This window comes from Agelaius phoeniceus, chromosome 16 (genome assembly GCF_051311805.1).
Source record: "Agelaius phoeniceus isolate bAgePho1 chromosome 16, bAgePho1.hap1, whole genome shotgun sequence".
Lineage (NCBI taxonomy): Eukaryota > Metazoa > Chordata > Aves > Passeriformes > Icteridae > Agelaius > Agelaius phoeniceus.
The window spans coordinates 12,764,007-12,782,337 of NC_135280.1; the positions used below are offsets into that span (position 1 = coordinate 12,764,007).

At 43.7% G+C, this 18,331-nt stretch overlaps 1 protein-coding gene across 26 annotated transcripts in view; it reads right to left on the bottom strand.

Moving 5' to 3' along the window:
- Positions 1-18,331, bottom strand: part of RBFOX1 (RNA binding fox-1 homolog 1) — a 1,204,921-nt gene that overhangs the window by 634,549 nt on the left and 552,041 nt on the right. Inside the window, exon 1 of one of the 26 annotated variants that reach the window (XM_077187107.1) lies at positions 9,253-9,517. The exons of 24 other annotated variants lie outside the window; for them this stretch is intronic. In XM_077187107.1, the coding sequence (XP_077043222.1) occupies positions 9,253-9,291 (39 nt within the window). In that variant the 5' untranslated portion in view covers positions 9,292-9,517. Of the gene's footprint in view, positions 1-9,252; positions 9,518-18,331 lie in introns of those variants that run through there. One more of the 26 variants, XM_077187101.1, reaches the window with a different exon arrangement.

The window sequence follows — 18,331 nt, forward strand, 5'->3', positions numbered from 1 at the left end:
GGAATAATCACTCTCATCAATTCCCCTTTCTGTGCCTTGCCTTGGAGCACCCAGTGCTGCAGGAGGCCCCACAAAGCTGAGCCCAGCAGCCAACCCCAGACTGCCCCAGCAGGGCCTGGGGGCACAAGGGGAGGCTTGGGGCACACAGGTTTGGGGCACACAGTGGGGTTTGGGGTAACATGGTGAGGTTTGGGATCACAAGGGGAGGTTTGGGGCACACAGTGAGGTTTGGGGGCACAAGGGGAGGTTTGGGGCACACAGTGGGGTTTGGGGCACACAGAGAGGTTTGGGAGCACAAGGGGAGGTTTAGGGGCACACAGAGAGGTTTGGGAGCACACAGGTTTGGGGGCACACAGGTTTGGGGGCACACAGTGGGGTTTGGGGCACACAGAGAGGTTTAGGGTCACAAGGGGAGGTTTAGGGTTATATGGTGAGGTTTGGGAACACACAGTGAGGTTTGGGGGCACACAGTGAGGTCTGGGAGCACATGGTGAAGTTTGGGGGCACACAGTGAGGTTTGGGGTCACAAGGGGAGGTTCGGGGTCACACAGTGGGGTTTGGGGGCACACAGTGAGGTCTGGGAGCACATGCTGAAGTTTGGGGGCACACAGTGAGGTTTGGGGGCACATGGTGAAGTTTGGGGGCACACGGTGAGGTCTGAGGTCACCCAGTGGGGTTTGGGGGCACACAGTGAGGTCTGGAAGCACATGCTGAAGTTTGGGGTCATACGGTGAGGTTTGGGGTCACAAAGGGAGGTTTGGGGTCACACAGTGGGGTTTGGGGGCACATGGTGAAGTTTGGGGTCACACAGTGAGGTGTGGGAGCACATGGTGAAGTTTGGGGTCCCCCTGCACCCCCTGGGCTGGCTGCACTGTGGGCTGGAGCTGAGCTCACTCCTGAGCTTTGGCTGTAACTAAAGAAAGACAAACAAATCACCAAACTCTCTTTTTCAGCAGCATGTATAGCAAGGATTGGCAGCAGAGGAGCCTTGCTCTGCTGCAAACCCACACAGGTGACAGGAACTGCTTTACATAAAGGTCATGGCTGTGCCCCAGCACTGCTCCCCTGTCAAGGACAATAACACAAATCAGAGCACCAGCAATGGGCTGTAAAATCACTCCAGCTCTGAAATTCTCTGCTGAGAATCCCAAGAGAGATCATTTATCAAACAAACTTCTGCATCTCACAAAGACAGCAATGCTATCTTAACATAATCACGTTTTTTTAATAAGCCTCAGCTCATCAATACACAAAAAATTTGTGAAGAATTAATTTAATATGGGCCCCTTCACAAGTTCCAGATTATCCATCTTGGCTTTTTGGAATGGAAACAGGAGACTCATTTCTCTGACAAATTGAAAGATAATTTTTATCTTAAGCTTTCCACAAATACTACTTTTGTGTAAACTGAGAAAAGCACATGCAGAGTATCATTTAGCAAAATTAACAGAATTATTTTTGCACTGATGACACTAAAATAAACTCAAAATATACATAAGAAGGCTCTTTTTTATCTCCTGTCTACACACCCAATAAAGTGGATCTCTGCATATATTTCATATAAAGCTTTACACAAAACTCAGGCAGCCCTAGATCTAGCTGTATTTCACGATTAGAGTGGTTTTAGCTAAGAACTTGTGAAGAATTGTATGTATGTGCTTCAACATCACACCAGCAAGTTCCAAAGCAACAACATAAATGGTAAAAGCAACAGGATATCCCAAAGAGCCCAAACCAGCAGCCATATGGTCCAGGACACACATTCCATCTGCTATAAGATAGAATTAGCAGATTATCCTATCCATTATTGTATTTTTTCAAAACAGAATTGAGAATGCAGAAATATATACCAGTAGAGAGCTGGTATTTCACTAATGCTGTTCAAATTGTGCCCCTAATGTGGTGTTTCAACAAGCAGTACAGAAATTTAACCTTGTCACAAATTACTTCAAGATGTTTAAAGGAGAGGGGGAAAAGGAAGAAGAGGATAAAATAAAAAAAAATTAAAAAGAAGGAAAAAAATGAAGATATATGTAGATCTGTCTTGTGGATAAAAGCAGCTAATCCCAGCTTGGCTCTCATACAATAACTCTTCTCCAAGAGCAAGGAAAGGGGAGGTAATTTCCCAGGGAGGTCCTGCAGGGTGACAGAATATATGGATTCCATTAACTGAGGACAGCTGTGGAGCCCATCAATCTGCCCTGGCAGCCTGGGGATGGCAGGGCTGTGCTGGGGTGGCTCAGCAAAGGGGACACCAGCTGAGGGTCCCTGGGGAGGGAGTGCTGGCACCCCAGGATTGCTGGGACACGCTGGGAATGCCCGCTGGGCTGGCTGGGAGCGCTGCTTGGGGACAGACAGACAGACAGACAGACAGACAGCAGCTCAGTGAGGGGCTGGAATTCTCTTCTCAAGCAGCACAGGCAGGGCCGTGCCCTGCCCTCCTCTGGGAGCTGTCCTGGTCTGATAGGGCACGGCCTTGGGTGTGCTCCAGGATGGGGACAAGGAAAAGGCAGGGATGGCACACTCTGCTGGCTCAGCAGGGCCTGGTGTGGCACCACAGAGCCACAGGGAGCAGGGACGGCATGGCAATGCAGGGCCACAGTGTCACACAGAGCAGGGACTGAATGGTAACCCAGGGCCACAGTGTCACACACAGAGCAGGGACTGAATGGTAACCCAGAGCCACAGTGTCACACACAGAGCAGGGACTGCATGGCAACCCAGGGCCACAGTGTCACACAGGGACGGCATGGCAACCCAGGGCCACAGTGTCACACAGGGACTGCATGGCAATGCAGGGCCACAGTGTCACACAGAGCAGGGACTGAATGGTAACCCAGAGCCACAGTGTCACACAGAGCAGGGACTGCATGGCAACCCAGAGCCACAGTGTCACACAGGGACTGCATGGCAACCCAGGGCCACAGTGTCACCCATGGAACAGGGACTGCATGGCAGCCCAGGGCCACAGTGTCACACAGGGACCTGCATGGCAACCCAGAGCCACAGTGTCACCCATGGAACAGGGGCTGCATGGCAACCCAGGGCCACAGTGTCACACAGGGACTGCACAGCAACCCAGGGCCACAGTGTCACCCATGGAACAGGGACATGCATGGCAACCCAGGGCCACAGTGTCACCCACGGAGCAGGGACTGAATGGCAACCCAGAGCCACAGTGTCACCCCTGACTGTGGGACCTGCATGGCCATCTAGAGCTACAGTGGATCTCTGCATATATTTCATATATTTATTTCACATTCATATATATATTCATACATAAATTTCTCCCTGGCTCCTGCATGGCCATCCAGAGCCACAGGGACATGTCACACACAGATCAGGGACCTGCATGGGACATGCCAGCCCTGGCTCAGGAGCTGCAGGGGCACCCAGCAGGTCCTCAGGTCACTGTGACAGTGCTGACAGTCCCCCAGTGCCATCAGTGCTCCTGCCACCTACAGAGCTGTGCCAAATTTAAGGAAACTTTGTGCTTTTGGGAAATGTTTTCTCTCTCTCCCCTGCTTTAAAAACCCCAGAGGAACATTATAAAATATTATAGCTCTGCTACTTCACTCTTGCAACTTAACCTTGGATTTTTGGCACTTTTTTTTCCTTAACAGTGCATTGTACTCTCTTCAAAAGTTTCTCCAATAAACTTGTACTGCTAATGACTGCCAGACAAAAACTCTGGGAAGCAACAGTAACAGAACACTGGATTTTTCCCTTATTTACCCAACTGCTTGTGAATGTGCCACGCTTCAGGCCATTGAATCAAGTGAAGGAAGATACAGAAGCAGTTTATATTACTAAAGTACCTGAATGCTGACAGACAACAAAAAAATAACTGTGCATGTGTTCAGCAGTGATGAGAATCTGTGTATCTTCACACTGTGTGCAAGGGTGCAGCTCCTACCTGGCTACAGCAAATGAGATACCAGCCCATTGGTGGTATCAGCTTTAGGAGGGGTGGAAAAAACTGCTCCCTGGCAATGAAAATACATCATTTTAAGGGCTTAATTTATTTCCTTTATTCGGTGATATTAGTTCTGGGTGCTTTCCTGCAGCATATCAGGTCTCTACAAACCCCAGTATCACTATGGCTAATCTATAATAACATAACTATCTGCAGTTCATTCCATCTCCTGCACCAAGCCATGAAACTCAATTACCAAGTGAGAAAAAAATGGGGAAGCCAAAACAATGATGTAGAGCAGGTGTCAGCAGGGTGTCAGTGCAGCTGCCATGGTTATTGCTGTGTGCAGCTGAAGCACTCCAGAGATTGGGGACACTCAGGGCAGCCCATCCCCAGCCCACACAGGACAGTGGCATTTACACTGAATTTATCAAGGTAAGAGGCCCCAGGTTCAACCAGTATTTCCCCCACCCCCTTATTTTACCTTTAAATAATGTTGTTGATGTAATACAACGTTTACACATTGAGGTTTTTTACCTCTCAAAATAAGCATTCTTCTCTACTGTATTTTAAAATGCCAGTACATCAGAATTCTTTACAGAACCAAACAAAACCAAGAGAACACATGCATTTAATAGAGAAATAAACTGCAGCAAGAAATGGGTTTCAGTATTTAATGGCATGAATAATGAATTAAAAATTAAGTTTAAATTATGTTGAAGGTCATAGAAAAAGCCTCAAAGAAAGATAGTTAAACAGACATTAAAAGGAAGATTTAAATAGGTGATCTTTTAGTATTCTAGCAAAAACACTCTGTCTTTCACTCTTTATTTGAATTAAAATACCACTCAGTGACTGACCTTTTTAACATGGCCTAAGGGAGCAGGGTATGATCTTGTTAGAAAAGAAGTGATATTAAAAGAGCAATACTATTAAAAAGCAGAAGATGATGGAACCCACAGATTAAAATTTGTTTGCTCAGGGAAGATTAACTTTTATGAAAAGTCCTTCCTGCTACAAGCAGGGACAACTACTGCTGTTACCATTATGGTAACCAGTTTAGGGACTGAGTTAATAAAGACTGTCTTTAAAAGCAAACCACAAAGCTCAATCCCAGGTTTGCTGGCATTTCAGAAGTGCCCCTTCTTTTCAGCATCCCCCTTGGCTGCCAGCTGTGGCAGGGATGGACTTGTCTCACTCTGCTCCTGGACATTGCTTGAGTGGTGTCCTTCAGCTCAACTCCCCCCTCCAGACCTGTATCAAGAGGGGATGTGACTGTAGGACATGACAGAACACAACACACACACTGCTGCCCTCAAGGTAAAAAAAGGGAAATTTATTTTCTGACTCCAACATTTATAGATTTCCAAAAGTGCCAGTGGATTGGAGGGTGACAGTGCCACCTCTCCAATGACACTGCACAAACCAACAGTCCATCAAATTTCTCCTCTTCCATAAAAGAATGCAGAACAATCAGTTATTTACAGAAAGCGTGTGAGAAAGTTCATTACAAGAATGTCAACATCAGAAGGCTTAGAAAAACTTAAAAAATGAGGATGACAAGGAGGCACAGATCCTGCCCAAAGTCAAGAGGAGGGCAAGACTTTGGCCTTCTGAGAAGTTCACAGAAAGCACCTGAGAGTGGCAGAGAGTGGGTACAGCCCTGTAGAGAGCTCAGCACAGTTACAGGGGAGCACAGAAACAGCTCTTTAACAATCCTCACTGTCACTGTAGGACACAAAACAACACACAACAGTCTCACTGCTCTTTCCAAGGTAAAAAAGAGATCTTTTGTTTTCTGACTTGAGTATTTATAGATTTCCAAAAGGGACAGTGGATTGGAGGGTGACAGTGCCACCTCTCCAATGACACTGGACAAACTCATAATCTATTAAACTTCTTGCATAAAAGAATGCAAAACAATAAGTTATTTACATAAAGTGTGTGAGAAAGTTTGTTACAAGAATGTAAACATCAAAAAGCTGAAACATAGAAAATCTTTAAAAATCAGAACAATGCCTCACCTCACTTTGATCTCTGCTACTCCGAGTCAGCCTCCAAAACCCCTCCTTCCCTTACTCTAAATGGAGTCTATCTCTAGAGAGGGAAATGATGAATGCCTAATCCCCACCAAGAATTAAACAGCTAAAACAAGTCACTGCTTCACTCCTTCAAGAGCTTCCAGCAGAGGCTGTGTCCTCACAGCTCTGAGAGCCCTGAGCAGGGGGAGCTGAGCCCTCCTGAGCATTTTGGCACCAGCCAGGAGAGCACTGAGCTGGTGCCACACTGCCCATGCCCACACCAGGCACAGGCTGGCACAGTTCAAGACTGGAATTGTGTTTGCAGGGATCCCTGTGGCAGGGAGGAATGATGACTCTGACTCCATGTCCTCAGAAGGCTAATTTATTATTTTATGAAACTATACTATATTAAAGAATACTGAAAGGATACTTACAGAATGCTAAAAATATAGTAATGAAAACTCCTGACTCTCTCCAGAGTCCTGACACAGCTTGGCCCTGATTGGCCAAAGAGTGAAAACAACTCCCAGCAGAATGCAATGGAACAATCACCTGTGGGTGAACAATCTCCAAACACATTCCACATGTGAGCACAACACAGGAGAAGCAAATGAGATCAGAATTGTTTCCCTTTTCTCTGAGGCTTCTCAGCTTCCCAGGAGAACAATCCTGGGTGAAGGGATTTTTCAGAGAATGTGAATGCCGCACACTGGTATTTGAAAGTTTTACACTTCACCGCTCAGAAATTAAGAAATGTGTTCTGTCCCTGAATTTCCATGTGGGTTTTAATGGATTAAAGCATCACTGTCATGACTTAGAGGAAATTCATATAAATTAGATGGCTGGTGAAACCTTGGGGAGGTTGTGTCCTTGAACTTGTCTGGTGTATCAATTAGTTCATTATTAATTAAATATAAACCACTGGAAGAATAAACTGCATTCAATGAAGCAACCAAAACCTGATGTCACAAATTATGTATTGTTAAAGGGAACACTTCAAAATAAAGGTGTCCAGGAGACCCAACACTACTGTCTTCCTGCAAGAAACTCAGGTGAAAATCCCCCCAAAATACTGAACAGGCAAAGATCTAAAATCTGAGAAGCTACAACTTTTTTAGTTCCTTTGGGTCCCAATATTCAAACATGACCAAAAAGGCAGAACCACATATGTGTATGTAGAATATTGTACAATGTTTTAAGCAAGAGAGATCCTGCTTGATCCTGTTGTCTCCTTATGACACTGAATTTGCTGAATATGCTCAAAGATGACATCTCCTATACTAAAAAAGAGAATAAACTGGAGGCCCTCCAGTTCTTTTGCTGCAGAGACAGAAATGAGCACCCCTGAAACCAGGCATAACCTTCTGAAATCACATTTGTGTTCATTTATTTCAACCTCCTCATGAGGTAAAACCACAAAAGCTACCAGCCAGGCCAGGAAGTGTGGGCCATTCCCTTGGTATGCAGTAGATGCACTGTAAATATTTTCTTCAGTTTAATTCGTGGCTGGAAAGGGATTAAAGCAAAACAGTTCTGAGAACTAAAATTAAGTCAGTGCTGAGGGTTGGATGGATTTCTAAAAACAGGCATTTCAATGAATTTATACATATTGTCTGATTTAAATTGCTGGATTTTTCCCCCATCTTTACTGAAATTTCAGAAAAATTACTCCAGTGATGGGAAACACACAAATATAACCTTTTCCTTTTTAGATCTGAGTAAAGTTTATTAGAGAAGTTGGTCTAGTAAAACAAAAAAAAACAAAAAAAAAAAAAAACCCACAAAAAAAACCAACAAAGCAAACAATAACCCAAATAAACCCAACCAAACAAAAAAAGAGCAAACCATTTTTAGTTATCTATCCTTAAAGTAAATCAAGGTAATTTGATCTATTCCAAACTCACCTCTTTGCACAGAATTTCTGGGGTTTTACTGTGCAGAATGGAGATGATGAAACTTTGTCTAACAAATTCTTTGATATTCACTAATACCAAAAACCTTCTATCCTATAGCCCTTTAAAATCTCTACTTGCAAAAATAACTGGAACAAGAGAAAACCATCACAAAATAAGATAATCAAGTTCTAGTTTTGAAGATACAGAAAACAGATACATGATTTTTAAAAATCAGAATCTATTTGACTCAACTTATGTTTAATCGCTTTATTTTCAGATTACCATGGAATCTTCACCAAAATTGTGTCTCCTTCAGTAATTTTTCATAAGAGTTTTTAAAAAAGAGTCTCCAGGATTAGCTCAAGATATTATCAAATCCATGGTGATGTAGGGCTCTCTTGATTTTGAGTCCAAAGTCTGAAACATTGCTGGGTTGCTAAAAATTCTGTGTCTCCTCACTTTCATTTGTAGCTAAAACCACTTTTTGAATTTTGAATTAAAACACTAATATTGTGTCTTCCTGACAAATAAAGGATGGAAAAGCTTTCACTGACAAGAAAGCCAAAGCTGTTCCCCAATTATTTGAACAGCACTTTCCTCTGACTACATTATAGATGCTCCCAAAGATCTTAAAAATCAAATGTTGCACAAATTAATTCCAGAGGAGGAGGTGCAGGGGTGGGCAGGAAGGATCAGCATTGAGTACAAGTCAGTTTAATTTGCAGGTATCTGAGAGGACATTGTAACAATGACATGAATAAGGATAACAAAATGTTAAGGGAAAAGCACTGTCAGTAATGATACATTCAGATAAATGGCAAACGTACTTGCATGAACTCTATCATTACTGCTTCAATCACAGTCATACTTAAACTTTGGGGAGCTAATTTCATTTATAAATTCTGCTGCTGCACATCAATTATCAGCAGCATTACTAACAGTGAGGCACAGAACTGCTGTGCCAGGGTGACTGATTGTCTGGCATTAGCTCTGATAAGAGAAGGGTTGCAAACCACTTTAAATGTCAAAAACCTGCAACAATAATGGGCATAAGCACCAGTTATATTCCTCTAACTTCCCTGCCTCCCTGGCAATTCATTATTCTGTCTTCCCATTGCTACATCCTCGAACTAAAAAATATAAATGCCAAAGAGCACTCATCTTCCTTACAGAGCATTCCCAGAGTTTTTATTGTGAGAGAATTATCTGATTCAAAACCAGAGTTAATTCCCTGAGCAAAATATTTGCGCTTGGTCTATTTCAAGATCAGTAACAAAATTTTGATGTCAGGGCATTAAAATCAATCCTTTCAACACAGTGATTCAGTCTAAGAAAAAGAGGAAAAACTCAGCATCTGCCTTTCTATAGAAATTTCCCAGTGTGGCTCCAGTAAAGGGGGCAGAAGGTGAGGAAGACTTACCCAGAGGTGCAGTGAGCATGGCTGGTGCTGCCACTCCATCACACGGTGCCCTGCCCAAAGCACAGCCAGAGCTGCAGGAGCTGCCTGCTGGACATGCAGCCTGAATGCCAACTGCCTGTGACATTGACTTGTTTCCAGGCTCTTGTAGTGCTGCCGCTATCAGTGTTATATTTGTATAGTAGAATAACATGAAATATTGATTCTGGAGTGCTTATCAACTGGACCTGCTCAAAATACTCTTCCTAGGAAGTTCAGCGCTGCTTCTCATGCAGAACCGGCGCTGTGTGTTTGTGCAGGGAGCTGCTTGCTCTCTCACAGCGCTTGGAATCCTTTCCTTGAGACATCAGCAATAACTTTTCAAAATCCAGGAGCACTGGGAAAAGACACAAGCGGTATTTTCTGAAATTGGATGAACTGCCCTTTAAACTAATTTAAGTGATTTGACAGAATGACTTTAAAAGACGTTGTCTCTTCTGTTCTGGCTTCAATCACTACCCTGAAATCTATCCTGGGGCAGGACAATGACCAGCAAATTTCTAATTGCAAAATCAATCACTAAATATTCTAGGCACCTTTTTTTGTTTTGCACGAGGTATTTTTGGGCATATTCTGTGTGCCAGTACGATAAGAATAAAAAGCAGAGGCTGCTGCCCATGGTTTGCCTCTGCAGCCTGCTGGGGGCAGCTCCAGGGGCACAAAGGATCAATTTGCCAGGAGCTGCAGACCAGAGACACCTGCAGCAGAGCCCCCAGACACACCTGGCACAGCCAGTGACAAATGGCAGGGATAAAAGGTCTCTGTCTGCAAACCCAGCTACTTGCAGGTAACTTCTGGGTGCCTCCGTGGGCTCTGCTGCTGCACCATGTGGGAAAATTGAAATTACAATTACAATTGTAATTACAGCCAATTACAGCCAAACAACCAAAATCAACAGGACTTATTCCACACCACCAGTCAAAAGCACCTCCTTCCCCTCTGCTTTTAGGTCCATCCAACACTTTTATTCACTATTAATGTGAATAAATAGATGCAGACACTATGCAGGCACTGCTGTCACAGCGCTGGTGGTTCTGCAGACAGCAGCAGAGTCCTGAGGGTGGGCTGCTCTTTGCTCTAAACCAAATAATGCCAAAAGCAGACAAACCACACTCCTGAAAATTCAAAATTCTGAACTTGCTCATTGTTCTTTCAGCACGTCAAAAATTCATTATGTTGGTGTGCTTATAAAACTGACAAAATCAACAATTAACTCTCAAACTCACCCTTGAAAAGATTAAAAATGCCTCAGTAGGAGAACTAAATAAGGCTAAATAGAACTTGTGTGCTGCAGGTTTTTTCCATTATAACTATTTCAATTTTGTTTTGGCTGAACCCTCAAAACCCTGAAAAGCCACTCAATAATAAGAATTTTATTTCCAAACTGGCCATTTTCCCCCCCTGAGATTTAATGCAATAACAAGGAATTTATTTAACATTTTCCCCTGTAATGTGTCAGGAGGTAGATTCTATTAACTTACTAAGAAGAGCCACACATCCCAAACTAGATAAAGGCTGGTACTTCAAAGACCTGCAAAACCCTTCCAGATTCAGCTGGAAGATTCTACCACAGAAGTTTATTATGAGCTGAAAAACAGACAAAAAACCAGCATTCTGCAAAACCTGAAGAATAAATGAGAAAAAATGTTTTGTTTTACACATTTAGTTGTTAATGGACTTGCAGAAATACAAATAGAATTTGTTTCATTACAGTGACCATTCCTCTTTGATACGAAGTAAAAAATTCAGCTCACATCTATACAATTGTACATAACATTTCACTGGATTATTATAGCTTTAGAGTTTGTTTCCCTAATGAAAATAAGCCTGCCACAAACATAGATAATCAGATGTATGAAGAAGCACTGTGACTCTGATTAGCTGTGATACATGAGTCATCTGCAGAAGCTGGAGTTTAGGCATTCTTTCCACCAAAAGACAGCACCAACCTCCCACTGAAACCAGCCCCCTGAAAAGTCCCAAATTTCAACAGAAAGGCCCACGAGGAGGGAAAAACTGGAGCCATAATAACTGAGCTCCACACAACAGCTTGCTGATCACCAAGCAAGAAAAACTGAATTTCTTCCAAACCTCAGCAGCAAAATGCAAACATTTCCCCCACGCAAAAAACACAAATAAATCAGTGTTAGTGCAACTGAGAGCAGGCAGCACTGCCCACTCCTTGCAGCCCCAAGCAGCCTTGCTCAAGAGCACAGAGTTTAGGACACAGATGTTTTGTTCTAGCTTTCAATGCCACTATTTGACTATTCAGTTATTAGGAAATATTCATCTGCCCTTATTTCTCAGCCCACTCTGCAAATGCAGCTTTGCTCGGAGGAATTACAGGAACTTCTGGCTGAGCTCAGTGCTGTGTTTCTCCAGAGCAACAGGATTTATTTTTTTTTAGTAAAAGTATATTGATTATCTGTCAGGCACCATAGACAGATGGACAGTATAAATAGCAAACATTTGTGTGATAACTTAAGATTTAGATTTTAATTCACTTTTGGGTGGGTTGTTTCCCTAGCATCACTTCTATAAAATCAACACCTTAGAGAGATGAGTAATGGCAGTGAATTTGGATTTATAGCTATAAGAGTCCTAACACTAAAGTAAAAGTGGATGCTTTATTTCTCAGATTTTTCTCTTAAAAAATGTTGGGTTTGCATTCAGACCTGCTGGTATTTTGGATTTTGGTTTGCCTAGCAAGCACAACTTTACTTCTACCTAGTGAACTTCTGCTAAGCCCAGTTGAGAGGTGCACAAGTGCAATAACTATAAAAATAACTCAGCTTTGCCAACAAGGATAATTCCAGCAATGCTTTGTGAGGGCTTTGAAAGAGGAAGAAACACACCTATTTCTAATCTTTTTATCCTCTTGCTCCTTTATTTGCAGTTCAGCATCCCAACAGTACAGAAGCCTCCCCCATGCAGGAACTGACAGCACCAATATTTCATGTGAGAGCCTTGATCCACACGAATCCCAAAGCACCAGTGCTCAGTCACAGGCTGTGCCATTGTGGAGCTCACACACTTTTCAGCCCTGACACCAACCAGGAGGAGCTTTGAGCCCTGTGAGGACACCAAGAGTTCACTGCCCCATCCCTCTGGCCACTGCTAATTCCATCCTAAGGAATTCCACCTGGGCACTGGCTCAAACAGTCAGTGCTTTATTTACCTGCAAGCAATCCAGCTTCAACAATAGCTTGGCACAGGACTGAGCCCCACAAATCTGCCTCCAGAACCTGGTATTTGATATGTTCTGTCTCCTCTCCTACAGCAGGGATGGAAGTTTCACCATTAACCATCTATTTTCCTGTAGTTTTCCCTCCTAAATAAAACATTGACAAGCTTTTCAAAAAAGGCATGACATCAAATATATATTAAACACCTTAAAATGGGGCTGAAACACTGTATTACAGCTTGAAGCTGTCACCTGCAAGCTCCCTTTTCACATTCCATTTCTACCCTGCTTTCTCTGCAGTCTAAGACCAGCACAGAGAGCTTCCTTCAGTGCCTGGCAATAACAGGATTCCCCTTGCCCAACACAGGTCACCATAAAGAGACAAACTGCTAATAAAAATAGCTCTCTCTTCCCCTTAGGATTTCTCTTTTCCTGAATTTCATCTGGGCTATACCCCTGGTTTGGCTGTAGCTGCTGTGAGCCTGTTTCCTCCACTTCCATCCCCTCTACAAACACACCATGACCAAAATGACTAATGAAGGGTTTACTACATGTTAGGCTGGAAAATCAGGTAATTTAAAAGGCAAAACACGACGAGGAGGGTCAAGAAGGTTAATTGTATTAAAGCTGGTGTCCTGGAGTGGCTCGTGGGAACCATTTCATGATCTGGAAATCCTCCTGGACCTGAGGAGGTGCAGGGGATTCTCCTGGTGCTGCACCTGCAGCTCCAGATGCTGCTCTGAGCTGGCAGACCAAGATTCCTGTGCTTTGATGACTTGAGGACACAAATTCTCAAGATCCAGACTGATGAAGACAATATCCAAAATCTGAGGCCATAGCATGTTAAAAACTAAAAAAGGGCCAGCACAAATAAAGAGAAACTGGCTGACACTGATCACAACCTTCTATAGGAAATCTGGTCTGTGTGGCTGTGTCATTGAACAAGTATCTTGATCAAGCCTACAATTAATTTCCAGTGTCAAAATTATTATAAAAATTGCATGACTACACTATGAAATTTGCTTAGTGCTTAAGAGAAAAAAGGTTGATCAGAATGAGGAGTGGAAACCACTAGTGTGGTATTTCTGAATACACAAATACTTGGGTTTTTTTCAATATGCAAACATTTAAACATTAGTGTCCAGCAAATTACATAAGCACTTGGAAAGTAAAGCACTTCACAGATATACTCAGGACATTTGTTGTTCTTGCACATGAATAAAGCAGAAATGGACTAAAAATAATGTGAGTGTTTTTACAACACTGAGAGAGAGGAGGAAAGAGAGCAAAATCTCAATTTCACTAAAAATATGATGATGGCTGCACTCAAATCTCAGGCTTTTAGGTAAGACAATGCCAAGTATTTTCAAAATCTTAAAAGGTGTTTCACAAAAAGCCATTTCAGCATAAAAAGTTAACCTTGAACAGGTAGCTAATGATCCAGGCCACTCCAGCCTCAGCAGCAGTGAATAAACAGATTTTAGCAGAGCAAAGCAAAGGCAGTCAGGAGAGAGGAGTGGCAATGAAACAGGCCCCAGGACACTTGAGTGAGCAGGAAAGTCAGCAATGAACCCACTGAGTGAAGAGTGTAAGAAATCATTTCTCCAGACTCTCAATGCAGTCAAACAGCTTTTGGTTCAAGATTTTCCTCCTCTCCAAATTTCTTGTCCTTTGCCAAACAGTGAGGAACTGTTTGATACACTTGATATGTTACTGCTATATTTAAATGGCTTCAACACTGCTCAAATCCTCAGTAATACTTTGTAACCTGTCTAAATTCAGAAAACAGAGATGATGAGAATGAAAATGTAGCACAGTGCCCTTCAGATCCTCTGTCATTTGCAATCTGAAGTATGCAATTAATGCCAGGGCATCTAGGGAATATAAAGTGCAGAATGTGCAGAACCTAAGGTGTGTGATCTTCTGTAAGTACAATAAGATATCTGGCATTTTGTATTGATCTTTGCCATAATATAAGAATTATTTTGAACAATAAGTAAAATGAAAGCAGCCACCTACCTTCAGGTAATACTAGAATTAAGTAAATATAAGCCTGCTATCACAGGGAGGCACAGACTTGGCTCCCTGTATGGGTATAGTGTTTCTTTCAAATGAATTAATGTTCAGATATTATTGATCCCTGAGAAGTCAAGAGTGGGATTAACACTCCTTTCATGCCTGGCACCATTCTCTGCTCTACCCTGTGTCTGAGCAGCCAATACCAACATGAAAACAGCATTTCTTAACTCTGCCTCGCCTCGAGCTCTGGGTGCAGCTTGGGGCACCAGGACAGAAAACACAGGAAGCCATTGGAGAGCTTCCAGAGGAGGCCACGAGGATGGGGAAGGGCTGGAGAGCAGCAGCTGGGGGCACTGGGTCTGTTCAGCCTGGAGGAGCCTGAGGGGACCTCACTGTGGTCTCCAACATCCTCATGAGGGGCAGTGAAGGGGCAGCTCCAATCTCTGCACCCTGGGACAGGGACAGGGAATGGCTGGAGCTGGGCCAGGGCAGCTCAGGCTGGATTTTGGGAAAGGTTCATCCCCAGAGGGTGCTGGCACTGCCCAGGCTCCCCAGGGAATGGGCACAGCCCCGAGGCTGCCGGAGCTCCAGGAGAGCTTGGACAATGCCCAGGCACAGGGTGGGAGTGTTGGGGGGTCTGTGCAGGGCCAGGGGTGGGACTGGATGATCCTGAGGGTCCCTGCCAGCTCAGGATATTCTGAGATTCACGGGGCAGAATGTGTGGCTTGCCCAAGCACAGCAGCACCCATGGCTGCAGGGCCACCCCAGCTGTGCCAAGCCCTGACCAAAGGCACTCCTGGTCATGACATAGTATCACCACATAGTATCCTGGTGCTGCTGTGGCTGCTCAGCCCAGCAGACAGACAGCAGGACAGACAGCTCTGCCAAACAGGCCCTGCCTGCTGCAGCTGGGCTCTGTCACTGCTGCAGCTGTGGCCCTGCTCAGCAGATGTGGCCCTGGCAGGGACACCAGGGCTGCTGGCTGTGATGATCACTGCTGTTAATGGAGGGATGGCACCATCATCAGGCTAAGAAGGATTTATTGCTCACACAAACATCAGTCTCAGTGAGATCTGTGACACAAGCAGCCAGCCATAGCTCAGAGTGGCCACAAGTTCTTTGTTACAAGGCAATACAGAACTTTCTAACCCAATGGATACATGCCACAAGGTTTATTTTGCTTTTCTGACCCATCACCTTTAATTAATTTTGCTGCATTGTGGATACTTTTGTCCAACAGGCTTCTGTCTCACATGCACACAGATGCTTCTATCCTAAATTCTAAACTCTCAGCTTACTCTACACAACCACACCCCTACCCTATAAACCCTTCACCATTTTATCAATGCAGTTTCTCACTTACTTAGGGCATAATCTCACTTCCAACCATAGAAACACAAGTTTATGATTTTTCTACTCAATATCTGTGTATCTTATTTTTACACCAATCCAAGCTTCTCCCAGGGCTGCAGTTCAAACCTTTCAGTGGGAGTTTCTATTTTTCCATTTCCCACAGGTGGCCACCAGCACCCTGGACAGGGACTGGGGAGGGCCAGACTGTCTGATGGGAGTGGGGAAAGATGAAATACAAACCACACCCTCAGCAGCCAGCAAAGAGCAACCAGCACTGGCTTTGGCAGCACGCTGGTAAAACATTCCCCTACCCAAGCAATAAACCCACTGAAAAGAGGAGAAAAATGCTGGGCTGGGAAAAACCCTTCCCTTCTTGAAGATACAGCTGTCAGCACTGCCATGGCAGCAATTCAGGGCACACAAAGAAATGATTGTCCTCAGGGAGCTTTTGGTACACAAGCAAACACTCCAAGTACAGTTAAAAAGTTCTCTAGAGCACCACATGCATCTCAGTAAGTTGAGCATTGAGGAAACAATCTGACACTGGAGCAGGCACTTCCCCACACTGAACAGGGTGAGCAATGCATCACCCTGCTATTTGTGGCCTACCACTCCATTACTGCTCCTCTATAAAATTACATTGCTGATAAAAATTTATGTGTCAAACATTTTTGTGATTACAGACCAAAAGTCAAAATTTGCATTTAAATAGATGTATTAAAAACTCAGCAGCACAGGTAGAAGAGGGAAATGCTGTTTTAAGGAAATTTAAATAGGGAGCATGAGCACAGAAGGGATTTTTCTTCTTAAATGATTTGAACAATTTTGGTTTTATTACTGTTCTTGGGTCCAATTCAAAGTCAAGATTGGAACCATAGTATCCTGTAGCCTGGACTCATCTCAGGAGGAGCTCAAGAAAATAGGTCTCTTTTCATCTTTCCATTGGGAATGACCCCATTTGTTGTAAATAAAGTATTTTTCTGTTCTCAGCCCAAGCCCACACTTTTCCCCAGCTCACAGCCCAGGCCATGCAATCCTCCTTCGCTCCCAAGTTCTCCACTCACTTTTCTTTGCATCAGCCACCACAGGCTCAGCTGCAGCCACTGCATTCCTGCCCAGGCAGCAGGGCCACTGCTGAGAGGGGCTCCACAGGATATTCCAGGCTGGAAGGGACCCACAGGGATTTCTGAGCCCAGCTCTCAGTGCATCACCCAGACACAGCTCACATCCATGGCCTTGGTGACATCAGCACCGTGCTCTCACCAGCTCAGCTGGGGAATTTTCAGTGTGCAGCCTAAAACTTCACCAGACATTCTCCCACTGCCTGACATCAACTACCCCCTTGGACTTATATTTTATTGTGCCCCTTTTTATTCAAAGGGTTTCTGATGCTAAAGAAATTTTTTTCCTGACCTCTCCCTAATATCTTTTCTTTCTTCTCATTATACACTTTTTATTTTCTGTGTGTTGTCAAGATTTAACTTCAACCCTTGCCTCCAAAGCTGATTTTGTACTTTTAAATGGCACCTAAATCTTGGCAATGGAATGCCAGTGCCCTTTATAGTCCAGCTGGGATCACCAACACATGCTCTCGACATAAAAACCATATAAATCAAAGCTGTGCAGTGCTTTTTTTTTTTTTCCTTTCTTGACAGGCTTTCCAACCATGATAATGATACAACATGAATTCCATTATTGTTAATGGAAGGAGTTACATTTAACTGTTGTCAGTTTTAGCTCTGCCATGAGTCAATGCCTTCCTAAACATGCTGGTTTATTCTAAGAAGAAACTGCTCCATAATCAAATCAGCCCTTGGAAACACAGATGTAAGCACAGCACAAAGCCATCATAACTAAATTACCATTTTAGGTGTGTGTTTGCTGTCTTCTTCAGACATTCTGTTCTTTCCTACAGAATCATTTCTTTAGCACAGGGAAAATCTGTCTGGGAACAGAAATTTCAAGTATCAACGGAGATTAATCATGAGAGGATTTCCTGAAAAATTGACAGCAAAAATTTTCTTCTTCACAGGCAATCCCTAAATTTCTTCAAGGAACCTTTTTCAGGGAATGTAGAAATACAGTCAGAAGCATAAAGAACACCACACAAGCAAGTGTACTTTCCTGTGTTGACTCATCCTGGCCTTGCAAACAACTCTTATTGGCAGCAAAGTTTTCTCATTCTCCCTCCACAGCACAGAGCTGCTCCCAGAGCATTCCCAGGGGCCTGAAGCAAAAACTGTGTCCAAGACATGGGGAGCATCAGTGCTGCTCAGGAAATCCCAGCAGTGCTTCCCTGCCAGTGGGGGCTTGCAGACAACCAACACAAAACCCAGAAGTGGACGATTAAATTCTCTATTACAACATTTCTTCCAGGAATATATTGGCTCCTGTCAGAGTCAGTAAATTCCTCATTTTCATTAAACATATTTCAGAAAAACCTTTGCTTGCATTTTTATATAACACATATAATAGGGCCATTTTATA